The 19,612-nt window shown below is 38.5% G+C and overlaps 1 protein-coding gene across 1 annotated transcript; it reads left to right on the top strand.

Annotated features, from left to right (window-relative positions):
- Nucleotides 1-11,377: 11,377 nt before the first annotated feature.
- Nucleotides 11,378-12,851, top strand: LOC147516644 (peroxidase 22.3-like). Its single transcript, XM_086594595.1, has 3 exons — nt 11,378-11,650; nt 11,737-11,919; nt 12,067-12,851. The coding sequence occupies exons 1-3, from the start codon at nt 11,429-11,431 to the stop codon at nt 12,616-12,618; spliced, it is 957 nt and encodes a 318-aa protein (XP_086450721.1). The 5' UTR covers nt 11,378-11,428; the 3' UTR covers nt 12,619-12,851.
- Nucleotides 12,852-19,612: the final 6,761 nt, after the last annotated feature.

The raw sequence follows: 19,612 nt of genomic DNA, 5'->3' as shown, positions 1-19,612 counted from the left end.
TTAATTTTAGTTTCATTTTGGCGCACATCATAGATGTGTTATGTATCGGGTTGATTGCACTCCACGCGGCTTTGGGACGTGGTGGGATGATATTAAGAAAGTCGGTGCACTTGACCATGTTAGAGATGCAATTTTAGCGACTCTCTTTGCTCATCTAGTTGACATCCCTTATAATAAGACCGACATTCTCGGGAGTTATTAATGGTTTAGTTGAGAGATGGTGGGATAGTACACATACTTTTCACTTCCCTCGTGGAGAGTTGGGTTTCACTCCATTAGATTTTTTGCATGATATCCGGGTTTGAGTATAGGATTAGGTAATCCGTTGAGATGTAGCAATCAATTCCGAGTTGTGCCCAAATGATGACTTTCTTCCCTTGTCGACCGAGGAGTCATATGACGATCTTTGGTGTTAGGATTTCGGTATCAAGGTCGCATACATTACACCGCTTGACTCACCGATTCAGGCTTGCGGTTTTGATAGATTATTTGTCACTTGATTCGATGATGGTCAAACACATGTTGATGAGTATGTAAAGAGCTTTCGATGTATTTGATGGGTGTCTTCTTTTTCCTTCCGGTCATTCCACGATTAATTTGGGATATCTAGCTAACTTTGAGCACTTGCATGAGTTGGGCGGTATTGATTTTGGTGGAGCCATATAATCGCCATTTGTTGCGTTGTTTAGATAGTATGCCTCGACATACCGGTGTTGTCGGTAGTCCCCGGATGGGAGGGTTTGTCATTCTCTTAGAGGTATGGTTTTATGAGTATTTTTTCGCTTTGCAAATCCTATCCTCACAGAGTATACCGATGAGAGGCCTAGGCTCGTGGCTTGGCACGGACCTTGTCGAGCGTCGACCGGTGAGATCGGTCATAACATAACCACGTCCGAACCCGGATCGAGCTTAGCACACGTGCTTCTATTGTTTGGAGGCCTTGGAGGACATCCGGCACATCGGTAGCGAATGATGTAGAGATGCATTGTTCATTTCATAGGAGGATGGTATTCACTTGTGGGAGTGATATGGAGTGGTATTTAGGGGATAGATGTTACGCATACTCACACCATACTTTGGTATCCCTCCCCGATCCGCTTTACCCATGTATCGGAGGCTAAGGACATGACCTTAGAGCAAGTCATCGAGAACGCGTGCATTGGACTTGGCTACGTGCTTCGACCTAGTTACATTGCAGACTTATGAAGCGATTACTACCGCATCGGGTTCGTGGTGTCTATTGGTCATTTGCTCCCACCTGTAGTCGTCATGCAACATTCATACGGTTAGCAATTTGGGTGTCGACGTGAATTCCAGATTGCCACCGTCCACACCGACGCTTTCACCGACTGTGCACACATTTGTTCCAAAGACTGATCCCCTCTACCGAGTGGCCTTGGGTTTTCGGTTTGAGCGATCCGAGTGGCGACGATTTACCGAGCCCATTTCTTCTATTGATGCCACTTTCGGCGTGCATGCGGTTAGAGCCCCCGACCTTGGACATCTATCTCCGTAATTATTTTTATTGGTTTTGTTTTATTATTTTGGTTTACTATGAAAATGTCAAAAATTATTAATGAATAATTATTTCGGGATGACCCACGCATGAGATATGAGACAAGCATTCGTGTAAATGATGGCTTGCGCTCCTCGGTATTCGCCACAATGTTGAGAGAGAGACTTCTTTCCTGTGCTCATGTGGATTATGACGATTTTTAACGCCAGATTGATGAGTTCTGAGCCTCGATTGATCGCACAAGGGTGAGTTCATCACAAAGATGGACAGACGGAGAGTTCAGCACAAGGACAGTCGAGGAGGAGTTCACGACAGAGGAGGCGTATGTAGGATAGTCTAGGAGGTTGTTGTATGACGATTATTATTATGTTGTGTGATTTAGAATTGTTCATTTGATCATTTTGATATGTTGTGTGATTATTATTATGTTGTGTGATTTAGAATTTACTTCCTTTGATTTAGCAAATGAATTACAATTTTTATTAATAGAACGACAACTAATACATGATTGCAAAACATAAAATAAAAATAAATAAATAAAAGATAACTATTACATATCACCCTTATGTAATACTACTAGAGTTACTCTAATTATCAAGCCAGTCATCATTTTCTTCATCATTGGCTTCTTCGTTGTTGGAAGCTTCATTTGTACTACTTGCTCCAGCCTTTTTTTCATATTTAGCTACAATTGCATCTTGTTTTAGCTCTAAAACCCTTCGCAAACGAGGATTGACATTGTCGAGTGACATTGCCAACAACCTAGTCTCATTTTCCTCCTCTCTAACACGGAGTTTTTCTTGCTTCAAAAATAACTTTTTGTTCTTCTTTGCTTCAATTTCATCATACTTTGAAATTGCTCATTTTGAATCTCTTCTTTATTTCTTCGACTTTCTTTAAAAGCTTCAAGAAAATCATCCATATTTTTAGCGATGGATGCAACATTACCCTCAACAAAGATGAAGCAACTTTCTTGTTCTTCTCAATTTCTTTGCTCGCTTCATACCGACCGACCTCTCCAAAACCTTCCCGATCGCTAGGATCGTGATCTCGAAAGTACAGTGAAGGTGAAGGGGTAGAGTAAGGCGTTGAAGGGGTTGAGGGTGAAGAATCGAAACCTTCAACATCTCCGGATCTTGCTTTCTTCTTTGGTCTTGGAGCAAGCGTTTACGTTCAGAATCGAAGTTCTTTTCCACTTTGGCGTATTTTTGACTAGATTATAACAATCTTGCCATATCCATGGTTTTCCAATAGTAGCCGCAATAAGTTGTTGCTGCGTCCTAAAGCTACGTTTATTAAAAAAAAAAAATCAATATCAAGTAGTATATAAAATGAAGTATAAATTAAACGAAGTATAAACGAATCTTACAATGTCTTCACGTCCCCACCCGCTTGGAGGTTGTTCTTCAAGCTTTCTTAGTATAGCATGATATTTGTTGAAGAACGGTAAAATAATCGCCCAACGTTGTGAGACTCCCTTCCACTTACGGTTGCGGTCAAAACCTTGAATTTGATTCATTCTAGCCATAATTCGTTCCCAATAAACTTGACCCGATTGATCATTCCCTACTATAGGATCTTCTCCAATCTCAATCCATGCTCTAGTAAGAGCAATATTTTCTTCATTTGTCCAACTTGGACCCCTTCCTTGTTTTGGTTGTGACATTGAGAGTGTTATGTGTGAAAGGTTGAGAGTGTTGTGTGTGAAATGGTTGAGAGTGTTGTGTGTGAAAATGAAGAAGGAGATGAGTGTAGATATAGGAGGTAGAAATCCGCCGCGTTTTTGCCCGCTTTTTTCCGTTGAGCACGCGACATTAGTAGTGGCGCGCCCGATAGTAGTGGGCGCCAGCGACAAAGGGTAATGGCCCCCTTGTTTGTGGTCAAAGTCAAAAAGTGGCGCGACATTAGTAATGGCGCGCGACATTACTATTGTCGCTCCGCATCCGCATCCAAATTGCCAAATTTGCGAACAAGAATGCGAACAAACAGGTGATGCGACCACGAATGCGACCACCTAGAGTTGGAATTCCGGGAAATTCCGACGCATTTCTTCAAATTTGAAGAATGCGACCACGGATACGTCCACCTAGAGATGCTCTTATGCAACTAAGTTTCTAGACATATTTCCCATCAATTAACAATACAAGATGTAATTTACCAAAAATAATTACGCAAGATGTACATGATAGTTGGGCACACCAGGCCAGCAAGTGGTGTGGCTATGACTGAGTATTAAGAAGTGAGGTAATACCTGGTCCATAATAACTTAGCAATCTTGAGAAACATATCCTGCGCGTGATAGCAGAGTTTCCCCCCTCTTCTCCTTCTTGAACTCATCAAAATTTCAATCATGTCACTCAATCTTTTATAATCTTAGTTCTCATATATGACAACAAACTCGCCATGTCTAGAGGTAGCTCCTCCAAGAGGAAGTAGGAGCACTAGCCAGATTGAGGCATTGCAACAGAATATGCGTAAGCTGTTTTTTGCTAAGAAACACCAAGTGGTGGAGATCAATTGCATCAATATTGAAGAGCCAGTCAATGAAAAACTCACTTTGGTGGGAAAGATGTATGGTGGACATCCAGTTAATCTAGAGGGGCTAGGAGAAGATCTACACAGGGTATGACAAACAAAGGGCAAGGTTAATCTGGAACGTATAGATAGAGAACATGTCAAGATAATTTTTGCAGATACCCTTGAATGCAAGCATGTGTTGGAGAATGGCCCCTGGATGATGTATGGGTATATTTTCTCTGTGAAAAAATGGGGGAGCCAGTAGGATAAGTAGGATAGAGGAATACCTTTTTGACTTTGTTAAATTCTGGATTTAAATTTGGGATCTACGAAAAGATAGGATTAACAAAGCCAATGTTTGGAAGATAGGAGCGGACTTGGGTACTGTTTCCAAAGCAAATATATTATGTCCATCTGAATTCAACCAACCAGTGGCTCGAGTCCGAGTGGAAATGGATATAAAAGAAAGGCTACAAAAAGATTAAAAGGTAAAGCTTGAGGTCTTTTGCTATTTCTGTGGTGTGATTGGTCATGACCAATACACTTGCCGGATCCGCAACCAACACCGATATGACCTTATAAAATGTGGAGGATCACCAAAGGATATCAAACCTTTCTTTACAAGCCAGCTGAAAGCAAATAAGTTTTTCAATGGAATTGCTTTCTCAGGTAAGCAATCCATAATCATTTCTAGAACACCAAAACAACTCAGACTCGATGAGATTCCGGCGTCAGGAAGGGACAGCCAGGAAAATGGTGGTCGGATAAACTACACACGTGCAAAGCAGGACAGATGGCAGAGATCCATGTCATTAGGTACAAGTGCTAGTAGAGACAAGAATAAGGAAACATAGGTGGAGCCCAGAGATGGGCCCAAGGAAGTAGGGCCAACGGCTACTTCAACGGATAGTAAGCTAACGACTACTTCTGAGTTATGATACAGAGCCCAGTAATAAAAATATTGCAAAAACAAGATCTTATCAATTTAAATGGATCAGGAGTATTGGGCCCTCGGCCTGATTAAGGTACTGAAGAAGGGTGGGAATGCAACATGGCCCTGTAAGTAATCAGATGGGCCAAGATACGGACGTGAGTGAGAACGTATACCCTTTAGCTATAGTTGCTTTTGGACAAGCCTGGTTAAAAACATCCAGTTCTCTGGTAAAGGCTACTGGTGCCCTAAAAGACCTAAAAAATCATAACCAAGATGGGGGGTTGAGCACCACGCGAGCATCACATGGGGCAGAACATACCTTTGGAAATGACCGGCCTAACTATCATATCTTAAACCTAGCATCCAAACAAGATATTTCTGGTTCCAAGAATAGAATCTCGATCTCCAAGAGAACCCAGCCAGTCAAAGAGAATCTCCAAAATAAAAATAACTCCATCCCTGTTTACAGATACCATAGTAAACCTACACGTGGAAGAGGATTTAAAACGATGGCTTCCTAAGGTCTAAAAAGGAAGCGTTTGAAATCTGGAGTAAAATCCTGGTTAAGTGGCGAAAGACAGATAAAAGGGGCTGAGATACAGAGAGGAGTAAAAAGAAAAAGTTGTCCTTTTGAAGAAGAGGATTTTGAGATGGCGAATAATGAAGGGAATGGCTGGGTTAGGAGTGTGAGAGTAATTAAAAGTAGATCAAAGAAGGCAAAGAGACTAGCTGATGAAATGAGAGGAAAAAGGCAATGACATCTTTTGATCCATACAAATGCTAATATAGTGACTCGGCAGAATCCCATGTCTCTGTGGAACATATGGGGAATGAATCATCCACAGAACCTTCACCAACGAACTCTGATGTCATAGAGGACACCTCTTCTGATTTTGGGGTATCAGATGACCTGGAGGTTGTGCCAAACATACCTCTAGATGTCTATAATCTCTATGAATATGCTGATCCAGGACAAGAAATGGGTAATTATGCTCCTCAGGATATGGTGGGATATGAAGCAGATGTTGAAAGTCTAGAATTCCAGCCACAATCCCTGGCTATGGATGATTCTATAGTGGCTTATAGGATTTAATATCAATGCACACAAGAGAAAGAGGAAGGGAATACAAGTTCACAGAGGTATGGTGGCTCAAGTAACTCAAGGATAAACCAGAGGTATAATGAGGAAAATAACAATGGTGTAGCAAGCAGTGGGGGCCTGCCTATTTCTCCTCTAGGGTTTGCGGTGGCTGTCCCTTCACAGCTGCCTTGGTATCCATGACGATACACGTTTGGAATTGCCGGATGATAGGCACCACCACAACAGTTCAACAACTAAAGGACCCGATTGGTAGGTTTAATGTAGATATAGCCTGTCTCAATCTCAGAAACAAAAGCTAGCAGTGAGTGTATTGGTAGGCTTAGTAAGCAACTTAAGCTCAGTGGACACTTTGCGGTACCAGCTATAAGACTCGGTGGAGGTTTGGCAGTGCTCTGGAAAGAAGGAGTGGACCTGGAGATTCTTGGAGCATCACGCAACCAAGTGACGGGTAAAATTACAAATTATTTTAGGATAGAACCTTGGTTTTTCTCTTTTATTTATGGTAAACCTGTTGCACATAATAGGAATAAAGTGTGGAATGAGTTAAGGGGATTAGCCCCTCTGATCCCTGGCCCATGGTGCCTCTTTGGGGATTTTAATGATATTCCTAAAATTGATGAGAAGATTGGTGGTAGAAGTAGAATAACAAAAAGCATAGATGAGTTAATTTAACAATCTGAGTAATGACCTTGGACTGGTGGATTTGGGTTTCAGAAGCCCATAAGCACTTGAAGTAATAACAGAAGACCTGGTGATCATGTCTTAGAACGTCTGGACAGAGCTCTAGCTTCCCCTGATTGACTTGGCCTATTCCCACATGCTCATGTTCAAACTTATGCTCATGTTTCCTCTGATCATATTTGTCTGTTCATTAATCTAGATAACAAAGAGGAAAAAAAATCCTAGACCTTTCAAGTTTTTTGATATGTGGTTAATAAATGATGCATGCATTCCTATTATTGAAAATGCTTGGAATGCTATTACTCATGATTTGCCTGATAATAATCTTATTCAAAAACTTGCTAGAACTAGGAAGGATCTTACCAGTTTGAATAAACATGTTTTTGGCAACCTTTTTACAAATATTAGTGCTACTCAAAAGAAACTAGATATGGTCATGTCAAAACCTTTTACCATTGAGAATTACAATAAGGCAAAGGACTTGAAAGAGATTTTGATGGACTGGTATGAAAAAGAAGAGAATTTTTGGAAACAAAAATCTTCCACAGCTTGGATCAAAGATGGTGGAAAGAATACAAAGTTTTTTTCACTTATCTACCATTTATAGGAGAAGAAAAAATAAAATTGATTAAGCATGATGATGTGGACTGGAAAAAGGGGAGAAATTATTTTGCTAAGATCTTCACTTTTGATCAACCTAACAAGGATGACCATATCTTAGATTTGTTCCAACCTTGTGTGAGTGAGAGGGAAAATGAGATCATCACTGGTATTCCCAATAAGGAGGATATTTGGTCTGCTGTTAAAAAGATGGGTAGCTTAAAATCACCAAGACCTGATGGGTTCCAGGGTATTTTCTACCAGAAATGCTAGGACATTGTTGGACCATCTGTGGTTGCTGTTGTGCATGACTTTTTCACTCATGGGTATCTTAATCATCATTTTAATGAGACCTACATTGCTTTAATTCCTAAAATTGCCAATCCTGATCATGCTTCTAAGTTCAGACCTATTAGCTTATGTAACTTTGGCTATAAGATTATCTCTAAGATTCTAGAAAATAGGCTGAAAGGCTTTATGAGTAAGATTGTGTCCGCCTTTCAAGGGGCTTTCATAAAAGGAAGAAACATTAGGGACAATGTAAGGCTAACATGTGAAGCTTTCCATAATATGAAAAATATGAGAGATAAAAATGAGGGCTGGTGTGCTCTCAAGATGGACATGGCCAAGGCCTATGATAGAGTTGAATGCTCTTTTTTGGATAATATCTTTGAAAAGTTTGGGTTCAATAATAAGTGGAGGAGTATGATTTTTCAATGCCTCTCTACTGTGTCTTTCCAAGTTATGCTCAATGGCTCTCCTCTTGAGAGATTTATTCCTGAAAGAAGCCTGAGGCAAGGGGATCCCTTGTCCCCATATCTCTTTATCTTGATTTTAGAGGGCCTTTCAAGGATGATTGCTAGAGCTAAGCAAAATGAGGATTTACATGTAGTTAAGATTAGGAGAAACTCTCCTGCTCTTACTTACTTGCTCTATGCAGATGATTTGATTCTGTTTACTAAAGCAAATCCTGCAGAAAGTGGACATTTAAAAAAGATACTAGATGACTATTGCAATGCCTCTGGGTACAAGATCAACTATGACAAGTCTAGTGTGTTATTTAGTAGATATGTTACTTACGACAGACAGAAAATAAAGCTTAAAAGGTTTTGGAAGATTAGGAACTTTGATTCCAAGGAAAAATACCTTGGTGTACCTATTATGCTATATTTAGGAAATTTTTTGAGGACTTTGACTATTTGGTAGATAAGATCCATAGTAAGGTAGAAAGCTGGAAGGCTAATGTGTTGTCTCAAGCTGGGAGAACAACCCTTATCCAAGCTGTGATCCAGGCCAGCCCCCTATATGCCATGTCTACTTATTTGCTTCCTGTAGCTACATGCAATAAGATTGATAAGGCCTGTAGAGATTTCTGGTGGAATGAAACAGAAAATTCAAAAAGTGTTCACACCATTAGGTGGGAGCACATATGTAAGCCCAAAAGTGAAAGAGGCTTGGGCTTAAGGAAGGCTAGAGATATGAATGTGGCTATGTTGGCTAAACTACATTGGAAAGCAGCAACAGACATTCAATCTCTTTGGACTAGAACCATGCATGTTCAGTATATCTATGGTAAGAAATAGATTGGAGATGTGGAGAAACCACCATATCAAGCTTCCTACTTCTAGAAAGGTATCCACAGAATTGAACTTTCAATGCTATAAGTGGGGGTTTGATGTGGAGATTAGGAAAGGGTACTAGCTACCACCTATATTCTGAAAGATCCTTGGATCAAGTGCTTGAACAAACCTGTGACCTTGGAAGAATTAGGGGTGGTGGATACTACTATTACGAACCTTCATGTCTCAAACCTTTTCTTGGTTGATGAGAGTGGATGGGATCCTGCCAAACTGAATCAACATTTTAATCCTTTTATCTGTCAGAAAATACAGGAGGTCATTGTAAGACCTGTCTCTGCTTCTGTTGATAAAATGATTTGGACTCTGGATAAGCTTGGTCTGCTAGTTGTAAGTCTATTTATTCTTTCTTGAAATCTAAGTTTGAAGTGGGACAAAGCTCAAGTGTTAACTATAAATCTCTTAAATATCTTTGGCATCACCTCTTCTAGCACATATACAAATGTTCATCTGGAAAATATATATGAAAGTGTTGCCTATGGGAGATATCTTGGCAGAGAGCAGAATCAATGAAGATTTATCTAGTCTTTTCTATTATAGAGAGTTGGAAACTGCTGAACATCTCTTCTCTACACTATATTATAACCGGGTTTTTAGGAACCCTCTCTCCACTTTCGAGCGGGCCATTTGTAATCTCCTTATTTTCAATTGTGACTGGACCAGATCTGTTTGGTTAAGCTCCCAAGTGGGATTAAGAGTTCAAAGAACTCAACAACAACCAAGTCTGAGGGAGAGGCTGGACTTGTATCTATCATGGTGTACTAGTAAGAATAGTGAGCTTTGCCTTGCTGGTACACATATCATGTTCTTACTCCAACACATGTGGAGTACAAGGAATGAGGTCAAGTTTGAAAACAGGAAGGCTAATAGGGAAATGATCATGCATCAGACAGAGCAGAACATTGGATGTAAATGCTATCTAGCCTACATAGATGAAGAACCTCCTAACTCTCAACCTATTTTTAGTCCTTATGATGAAAGTGTTGATAGATTATTTCCAATCATTCCAAATGAGTGCATTGTAATAAAATTTGATGCTTCTTTTACTAGGGACATAAGATGGGCTAGAGCAGGATTGATAGCTTATAACAATGAAGGATGCATTGTGGGAGATGCTGTCAAAAGGTTTAAAGCTCAGGATGCTGAAGAAACAGAAATGGGAGCAGCAGAAGTTGCAGTCCTTATGGTGAAACAACTTATCTACGACCATTATGTTTTGGAGGGAGATAACATGGAGGTGATAAAAGCTTTACAAGGATGCAAATGGTCATTGGAAGCTATAAAGACCTACATAAACTCTCTAATTTCGGACTTCAGTTCCTGTACTTTTCAATGGATAAGTAGGATTTCAAATGGGGATGCAGATTCACTGGCTAGATGGGCTAACCATCAACTGGAGAATTTTGTTCTTCCGAAGTGTATGGCAGATAACAATTGTGTCCCAGTTTATCTTTAAGTTAATATATTAGTAGTATTTATATTAGTAGTACAAGTATGCAAACCGTGCTACGCATCGATTTTTTTTTTCTAAATACTTACAGTTTTGAAACCTATTTCTCGAGATTGATAGTTAACATGAATTTTTTGGATTCTAATTGTAATTGGTAATTGTAATTATATAGGGGAGGCTCAGCTAGTTATTTAGCATGATTTTTTTGGATTCTAATTGTAATTGGTAATTGTAATTATATAGGGGAGGCTCATCTAGTTATTTATTTATTATTATTTTTTTTTAAAATGAATAATTATGTTATTTAAGTGACATTAGGAATGTTTTTCTAAATTATTAATAAAAAAGGGCTTGTGATAATTATATAATTTAAGTGATATTAGAAAGGTTCTTATAAATTATATAAATAGGGGGGCTTGTTCTAATTTTTGTGAGGGAGGTGTTTTTAAATTGAGCAAATAAAGAGATTACAAATGGCCAACTCGAAAGTGGAGAGAGGGTTCCTAAAAACCCGGTTATAATATAGGTTATAATATAGTGTAGAGATTGCATCCGAAATAATAATAATAATGAAATATCTTTAGCAAAAAAAAAAAAAAAAATCTTGCATTTATTAAAAGTGTGGACTGTGAAACTCCAACTCTCCAAGCAACACAAGTCTAGCATCCGACCACACGTTAACGAACTTGAGGTTATAGCCGTCATCCAGACGATGAACAAACAATTCAGCAACATTAAATGCCTTCTTTGTGGATTACTAGGTCAATATTGTCTCACAAGGGATGATTTAAAACACTCGTTTTAAACTCTAGACCTCTTACGCAATTTGACAAAAGAAATGGTCTTGAGTGACCTTCTCTATCAAGTATTGACTAGTTGACTTTTCAGTTCTCAAATCTGTTATAAATAGTAGCAATTGCAATCCATGCAAATCACTCGTAAACAATCTTACATTTCTTTCACAAGAACAGAAGTTTCAATTTTTCTTACAATGGCTTGTACTACGCATTCAGCCCTCTCAATAAGTCTTGCTATGATTTTCATCACCATACTTTCATCTCCAGCTGCAGCACAGCTTTCAGTCTCATTTTATGGCGCTACGTGCCCATCAGTCTTCGACACAGTTCGAGCAGCCACACGGTCGGCTATCAATAGAGAAGGGAGAATGGGCGCGTCTATTCTCCGTTTGTTCTTCCATGATTGTTTTGTTAGTGTAAGTGACTAAATTAATTTCTATGCCTTGTGTGCTGAAAATAAGTAGTATATGCATTGATCTAATAATGGTGTTAATGAATTCAGGGATGCGATGGGGGAGTTCTTTTGGAAGGTGGTGAAAGAGCTGCGAGATCCAATCGAGATGGTTCAATTAGAGGTTTCGAAGTTATTGATAACATAAAGGCACAAGTTGATAGAGCGTGCGGGCGTAGTGTGGTTTCATGCGCGGACATATTAGCCATCAGTGCTCGTGACTCTGTCGTTGAAGTAAGTAAAATTTTCAATGTCAATGTAACAATTTTGTAGAATGTTTAATAGACGACCATCTGACAACATAACAGAATTAACATTCGGGATACAATGGATATGATCCTAATCTAATCTAATTTAATTTGATATTGTATTGTTTCTCAGATGGGAGGACAAAGTTATCCAGTTCCACTTGGAAGGAGAGACGCAAGAACAGCAAACCTTGCTGGTGCAGAAAGTGACCTTCCGTCCCCATTTGACGATCTTAGACGACTTATTAGTGACTTTGGTCGAAAAGGTTTCAGTGCTAGGGAGATGGTCGCTTTATCTGGAGCGCACACAGTAGGGCAAGCACGTTGCGCTACATTCACTGGCAGAATCTATAATCCTGCTGCCAACATTGATCCTGCCTTCGCAACCTCTAGACAAGCTAATTGCCCTCGATCTGGTGGTAACAACTTAGCTCCTCTAGACCCACAAAGTCCACTTCGCTTCGGTAATAACTATTTCCAGGCACTGATGAACAGAAGAGGACTACTTAATTCTGATCAAGTGCTATTTAATAATGGCTCGACCGACTCTATTGTAAGGATGTACGCGGACAATGCTAATGCTTTCGCCACAGATTTCACTAATGCCATGGTGAAAATGGGGAACTTGAGCCCCTTAACGGGTACTCAAGGTGAGATCCGAACTACTTGTCAAAGGGCTAATTAATTAGCCTCAGCTAGCACTCGATCTCGCAGTGTAACTTTTGTTTAAATTTTAAATTCAATACCAAATTGTATTAGATTTACAGTAGGTGTTTCAGTCCATTTTGTTTCAAGTATAATTGTGCTATAAACAAGTAAATTTTGTTAAAAGGATTGGTTATATATGATTTTGATTGGTGTAGTCACTGGTTGCAGGATGATGTAATGTTTAGGAATTTCTAAAAATATTTCCGACAACTTTAATTTGCTTAACTTTTTGTTCAAATTCTTGCATCCGTTCTCACTATAAATTGACATCTTCTAGTTCAATATAGTGATAAAGATTCTTGCTAAAAAGATGTCAATTTATAAATTTATAGTGTCACTATAAATCTTCTAGTTCAATATAGTGAACTATAAAGATGTCAATTTATAAAGATGTCAATTTATAGTGAACTATAAAGATTCTTGAATCCGGAGGTTTTGACTCTATTCAATGCACCTGAAAACTAGGGATAAAGATCAATATCCAGAGATTCTCTAGATTTTCGGGTGGTTACATATTGAAGAGTTTTCAGCAGCAGAACTGCATTGAAAGCTCTATACTCTGTAGACTTTCAGAAACTTGATCCCTCCGGGGTATGTAGGCAGCCACCGAACTAAAAAATGGTTCAGTCTCAAACATCAAAACAAACTATCCCATTACTATTATTATCATTCAATTGTGTGTGTCATTCTATGAGTTGTGATATTCAGAAGGTAGATTTTTAAGAATGTGTGGGTAGATCTGTTTTGCTTCAGTTTTTGCCCCAACATCTTTTGGCGCCGTCTGTGGGGAAAATACCTTCACCACGTTCTTCTATTTTTATTGAATATCACGATCAATGGCTGTTGGTAGAACCAAAAGAAATAAAAAATCGGCTAACACCAGTCAGGCTCCGAAAATTGCACAAAACGTTCCTCCTAATGTTGGAATAGCACAACACACAGTTGCTCATGAGGTTCATGCTCATCATCAGTATGCGCGTCAGATTCCCCCACAGAATCTGGATGCTTAGCATGAAGAAGAAGATTTGGTGGAGAACCTACGAATTACTGTTCCAGCAAGGGGACAAGATGCAACTATGGATGCTCGAGTCGTCGCACACGGAGACGGATTTGTATCTACTAGGGCAAGACTTTCGATGCTACATTAGCGTCTGCAGCAATGCCTGGGGCTTAGGTCGGGTACTATTTCCACTAGATTTGGACCATCCATACTGCCTAGACGTTTGCAAGAGCGCCTTGGGCCTGAATCGAGCCCTCAGGATCTGAGCCAAAGTGCTCACCCATCTGATGAAGAAACTCTGATGTCTATGCTGCTCAGGCTGACCAGAGAAAATGATCTGCTTAGGAGAAATGAAGGCAAAAGGCCTAGAGAAGAAAACTCTCAGCAGGAATCTTCCATACCAAGGGAAAGCAGGTCTCCTAGAAGGAGGCATCATCCAAGGAGCCATGCCTCTAGCCGTACCCAAAACCACAAAATTCCAATGGGGGAGCGTTTAGGTGGTGCTGACAGTATACTAGAACGGGTTCGTAGCCCACAACATTACTGAAGCAGATCAGTATCAAGACGTTCCCAGTACTCTAAGGAACGATCAATGTTAGTTTCTGAATATTCCTCTTCGGATCAAATCGATCTAGAGAGTGGCATGCCATCTCACAGTCCTGTACCATAGAGATGACAATGCAAACCAGCTAGAGGTAACAAAAGATTTGATCATAGTCCTGGAGATTTAGATTCCTCGAAATCCGGATACAATGGTTCGAGGAACACTCACTGGAGAACCAATAGAGGTTATCAGAGAGCTGGAGATAGAAGAGTTAGACAACAATGGGCTGGAAGCCACAGAACCGGAGCCCGCCATGATTTTGTGGGTGGTTACACTGGAAGCCACATAACCGGAGCCCATCATAACTCTATGGGTGGTTACGCTGGAACTAGAGAACTAAATCCACGCAGGGCTTAAACAAATTTCAGGCGATATAGGCACAACTTTGTTGAGCTGGGCTGGAGCCCTGAAAAGAGAAACTGTACCCACAGAGTTGGCACAAACAATGTCACTGTGCAGAAAAATAAAGATAACTTGAATGAGCAGCGAATCCAAGAACTCATCAGAAATATCTTGGATACCAAAGCTACTTGGGAAGATAAGCGACATAATCTGGCAATCAAAGGACCTGAAGAATCTCCTTTTATAGATGAAATCAGAGATTACATTTCCCCTGGTTCTTTCAAACAATGATAAAATGTAAAAAGCTAGTTTTACCTATGAATAAGTAACGAAACTATAACGCAAATAAAACTAAAACTAATTTACGCTTAATGTTATCAAAGTTTTCTACTCTCGATGCTATTGCAATATAGTTGGAATAGAAAGTTCGTTCCACTCCTAGTTTTTTAGAATTTAATGTTAATTACGATAATCAGTCTATCAAAGTCAATGAGAGTAACAATGGAAATTATACTAATCAAGATGCGATAATTCAAAATACGGGAATACTAAATTGACTATATGATAATGAATTAGGGGGATTTGATTCACCTTAATTCAACTTAATTAACTAGCGAGGAATTGTCGTAATCCTAATTGTAATGCTTCTGCATAACAATTGGGTGTTTCTAATCCCTAATTGTTCATGGTAATCTCTACCAACTAACAACTTGCATGTGAAGCAATCAAACCCATTCTCATGGTGAACTAATTACTTTCTAGAATGGAATAGAATATTACGAACTATTCTACGCTAACAACAATCAAGTTTTCATCAAGGCTTCTTCAAACCCCTTTAATGGAGGTTTTAGCCTTGAATCATTACACTATCATTTCTTAAACAAGAACAAATATAACAACTCATTATTGAATAAATGATTAAACTTTATAATCTAATTTAACAATAGTCTAAGATTCAAAATGGATTAAACTAAAATTAAGACTAAATTAGAACTAAGATTATGAATACTAATTATCAAATTAAAACAAACTAATTATGAATTTAAGACAACTAAATCTAAATAAGAATTGAATCAATAAACTAAATTAAAATGAAAAACTAATACTTTATTATAAAACTAAATCTGATTCTAAATAATAATCTACTTTGTTCTAAAACTAATTAATATAATGTAAAAACTAGATCTAAAACAAGTTATTAGATAATGGCTAACTCAAAAACTAGATGCTTAAGAGCTAAGTTTTGTGTCCTCAAAATGGAGGAGACCATATCCACTTTTTCGTGCATGGGCAGAGGAGCCATGTTTTGGGTCGAAAAATCGAGCCCAAAACCCAATTTCTTCAGTCCACATAGGCTTTTTCAGCTGGATTTGACTTCAATAGCCTTTTCGTCTACTTTTGCTTCTCTGATTTGGTTAAGACTTGGACCATTAGAAAGCTTGTTCCGAGCCAGTCGTTTTTACATAAGGTAGGCCCAATTCCGAGGCCTGAGTCCAAAGATACGGCTTCTGAAAGTTCTGTTGACTTTTATGCGCTATTTCTGACTGCGTTGACTTTGACTTTTTAGTTTTGACAGGGCATTAAATGGGCTTTTTCTTCTTGGATCTTGGCTTTTAATCATAGAACTTCTTAACAACCAACCCTTGCTCCATTATCTTGCAAAAAGGGCGTATTTTTGCATATATTCGACTCCAATGCCTGGAATACATAAGAACACGATAACAGTACTAATTTTTACTTATTAATCACATAGTTGGTCAAAAAGCAACATTGTTAAAGGGTTAAAACTATAGTTTTGGGCTCTTATCAAACCACCCCAAATAGCATTTTGCTTGTCCTCAAGCAAATATGAGAAATTAGAATAAGTGACCAAAAATGTAGTTATAACTAATCTCGTTTCGCCGAGTGCGATTGCATTGACCGTATGCAAGAAGACTTTAAACCACTAGGAATTTCCTAGTGGACAAGTTATAGCCTCGTGAGAGTTTTCCAGTGAAGGTACTCACAAACTTCATCTATACTACAACGACTAAGAAATAAAACTATTGTTTCCTTATTTATTGTCTCAATTATCTATATATCTCACTAGCAATGAATATAGAATAATCAAGTCGAAACCTAAGCTAATATATGTATAATAATCAATCATCTACGAATAAACATATATACAATGAGTAATACTATGAAATGTACTAACAGATCCGTTTCTAAAACTTTGGAATAATGTCCTTAAGTAGGTCCTCACATAAATGTCAAGACAAAACACTTTCGATTTTTTTAAACGAGTTTAGTTACTCTATTAATGCGGTGGGCACACTTTACCTTACAATCTCAATGACACACAAGGAAGCCGAAGTCGATCAAACACATCTGCCACTTATTATCATACTAACCTATTCCTAATTGAGCTAGAGGCCGGTCTTATTTAGGTGTTGTGGGGATTAAGAGATGGTTTAAGAAGGAAGGAATGGATATTCAAAAAGGACAAGTCTGAGATAATAGAGTCTTCATATTATGTAACTAGAGAAAACCTTGTTATTTACTTTTGCTTCCACACTTTGTTTCCATTCTTAGCCGTTTTTTTCTTTTTCTTTGGCTTTTGACTCCTTTGATTATGTTTTTGGAGTTCTATCTCTTTATTTATTTGTTTTTTTTTTTATTTATTTTTTTCATTTAGATGGAAACTTTCTTTTCTTATTTGAAGCGACCAACAAATTCTTGATTTCAAAGGTCTTTATCTTTTCTATTCTCAGACTCATTCAAAGAATGGGTAAGTTGATTTTTATTTTTATTTTGTTTTGTAAAAGGTTAAATAATTTGCGGTTTATGAAAGGCTAAAAAAAGGCTCAGAGGGGCGACTAGCGGCAAATAATTTCATAAAGTTTGAATTTCTGGCTATATCGATCCAAAGTGGGCTTAAATTCTCGCTTAGGATATGATATAGTGATCAAGCAAGTGGACGTGTGATTTCTCTATCCAGATTTTACTTCTCTCTTGTGTTATTTCTCAAATGTTTCACTCATATAAGGCTTTAGGCTATATTCTCACAGGATTTGTAGAATAAGTACTCTAGCCTAGATTTTAGAAACTTACTGCCAAACAATCATAGATACTCATGTAATATATTTATAGAAAGATGCAAAAATTATTACATACATATTAACCTAAGTTTCTAAAAACTATTCTAAAGCAAAAGCTAACGTGAAACTCCTAGATTATTAAGAGCAGAGAGAAAGAAAACAATACCAATATTCCTAAGTGTAAAATCACTTTTTATTTATTTTTGAATTTTTGAATTTTTACTAGAAAACAAGCGCATATTATATATATCTATATCATAACAGATGCCTTAATTAAACGTGTTTCTATGCCACCCCCAAACAAGAAGCATGCTTTGTCTTCAAAGTATTGAAATAAAAAAGGTAGAAAAATACCATAGAAATGCGTGAAATTTTGGAACATCTGCAAAACAAAGTTAAAACATACTAATATAGAAAAATAAAAACAGACGCAACTCTATATGAGTCCCACCCGTTATGGGGTTATAAGAATTAAATTGCTTGAGACATAAGCAGGCACGAACTGAAACTAAAAACTTACCTTAACTCCATCGTTTAAACGTCATCCTCCTCCTCTTCTATAAAGAAATGAGGTTCATTCGCATCCTGCCACACCATGATGACTTGCCAAGCCCTTCGCCGTGTGTCGTCCACCTGTGCTAACCTATCTAGTGTTACTCGGTTTGATGGGGTGTAAGGAGCAACCAAATGAGGTTGCACCTGCTATCCCGGCCAAGTCATATTGCGAAATGAACGAACCACACAATTGGTGGGTCTCATGGTTTCAACCCTAATCTAATCCATGAACTGGGTACAGAATACAGGTAAACAACCGCGTATGATGCGGCAAACCAAAATAGGTATAAGAAGATACTTATGCCTCATGCTATGGGTTCTCTTTAGACTAGCCACTAAAACTTTGGGAATGTCATATAGGCGACGTCCCTCAGCTAAAGCAAGGAAAACGTCACCAGTGGTACTATTTGCAGAAGTAAATTGCCACTCCCCTAAAATATTCATCAAGATGAATAACATGGTGGTGCCTACATTAAGGGACAGGCTACCAAGGGCTATGTTATATTGCCCTTGGTCCATTATATGAAACACCCCTCCCCCATAATACTCGTGGAAATATGCATAGTCATAGAGATATGCATTATCAGTCATATATCCCCACGTGTGTGTAGGATTAGGCAAAGGCAATCCTGAAACCAAAGCTACCAAATTCTTACTGAATTCCATTGTCGTGTCGTTAACTACAATGGAGAATTTTTGTTCTCCATCTTGGTTACAATAAAATTTAACATTATTGTAGAAATATGCAGTTAGTTGAGGTGAATACGAGTCGTCGTCACTTACCAGTAGATGCCGCCATCCTAACTGCAAGATCCTATCGCGGAACCAACCTCCGTAGGTCTCGCTTCCCAAGAAGTCTTCGAAAGACTGCTCAGGTATGACCGTAGGAGATGTCATCACAATAACTACTCTCTAGAAGAGCTGCAAACAACCCTGGAACAACTCACAAAAAATAAAAAAATTTCGGTTACTCTGAAGGTCGGTCGGCGCCGCGCGCCCAAAAATAGCCTTGATAGAAATCGGGTCGCTCGGATGGAAATCGAAGTTACAAAGCGCTGGCCAGCTAGGCGCTTCGAATTGGTCTTGCTAGGGCGCGGGTCGTGCTCCGTGTGTGAAGAACAGGGTGCCGTGAAAATCAAGAGGAAAAATTGGAGGTTTAAGGTGAGAGATGAAAGTGTTGTGTGGGTTTTGAGTGTAGAATGAAGGAAGTATATATAGGGTTTTAGTTTCTAAAACGAATTGACAAGTTGCCAAAAATTTTAAGGCAATTGTTGGAAACAAAATATTTCTAAAACCTAAAATAGAAACAACCCATATTCATTATTCTAAAACAAATCTAATATTTTTTAGATTGAATTTAGAATAGTAATTTCTTAACTCATTGAAATTT

This window comes from Coptis chinensis, chromosome 2 (genome assembly GCF_015680905.1).
Source record: "Coptis chinensis isolate HL-2020 chromosome 2, ASM1568090v1, whole genome shotgun sequence".
Lineage (NCBI taxonomy): Eukaryota > Viridiplantae > Streptophyta > Magnoliopsida > Ranunculales > Ranunculaceae > Coptis > Coptis chinensis.
The sequence above is the reverse complement of the archived record's forward strand: the minus strand, read 5'-3'. Positions and strand labels throughout refer to the sequence as shown.

What these genes read in the sequence shown, in the direction of transcription:
- LOC147516644 (XM_086594595.1), top strand. Translation starts at nt 11,429, where the DNA reads ATGGCTTGTACTACGCATTCAGCCCTCTCAATAAGTCTTGCTATGATT. An exon ending in TCCATGATTGTTTTGTTAGT is followed by an intron (nt 11,651 to 11,736) that starts GTAAGTGACTAA and finishes TAATGAATTCAG; the next exon opens with GGATGCGATGGGGGAGTTCT. An exon ending in CTCGTGACTCTGTCGTTGAA is followed by an intron (nt 11,920 to 12,066) that starts GTAAGTAAAATT and finishes ATTGTTTCTCAG; the next exon opens with ATGGGAGGACAAAGTTATCC.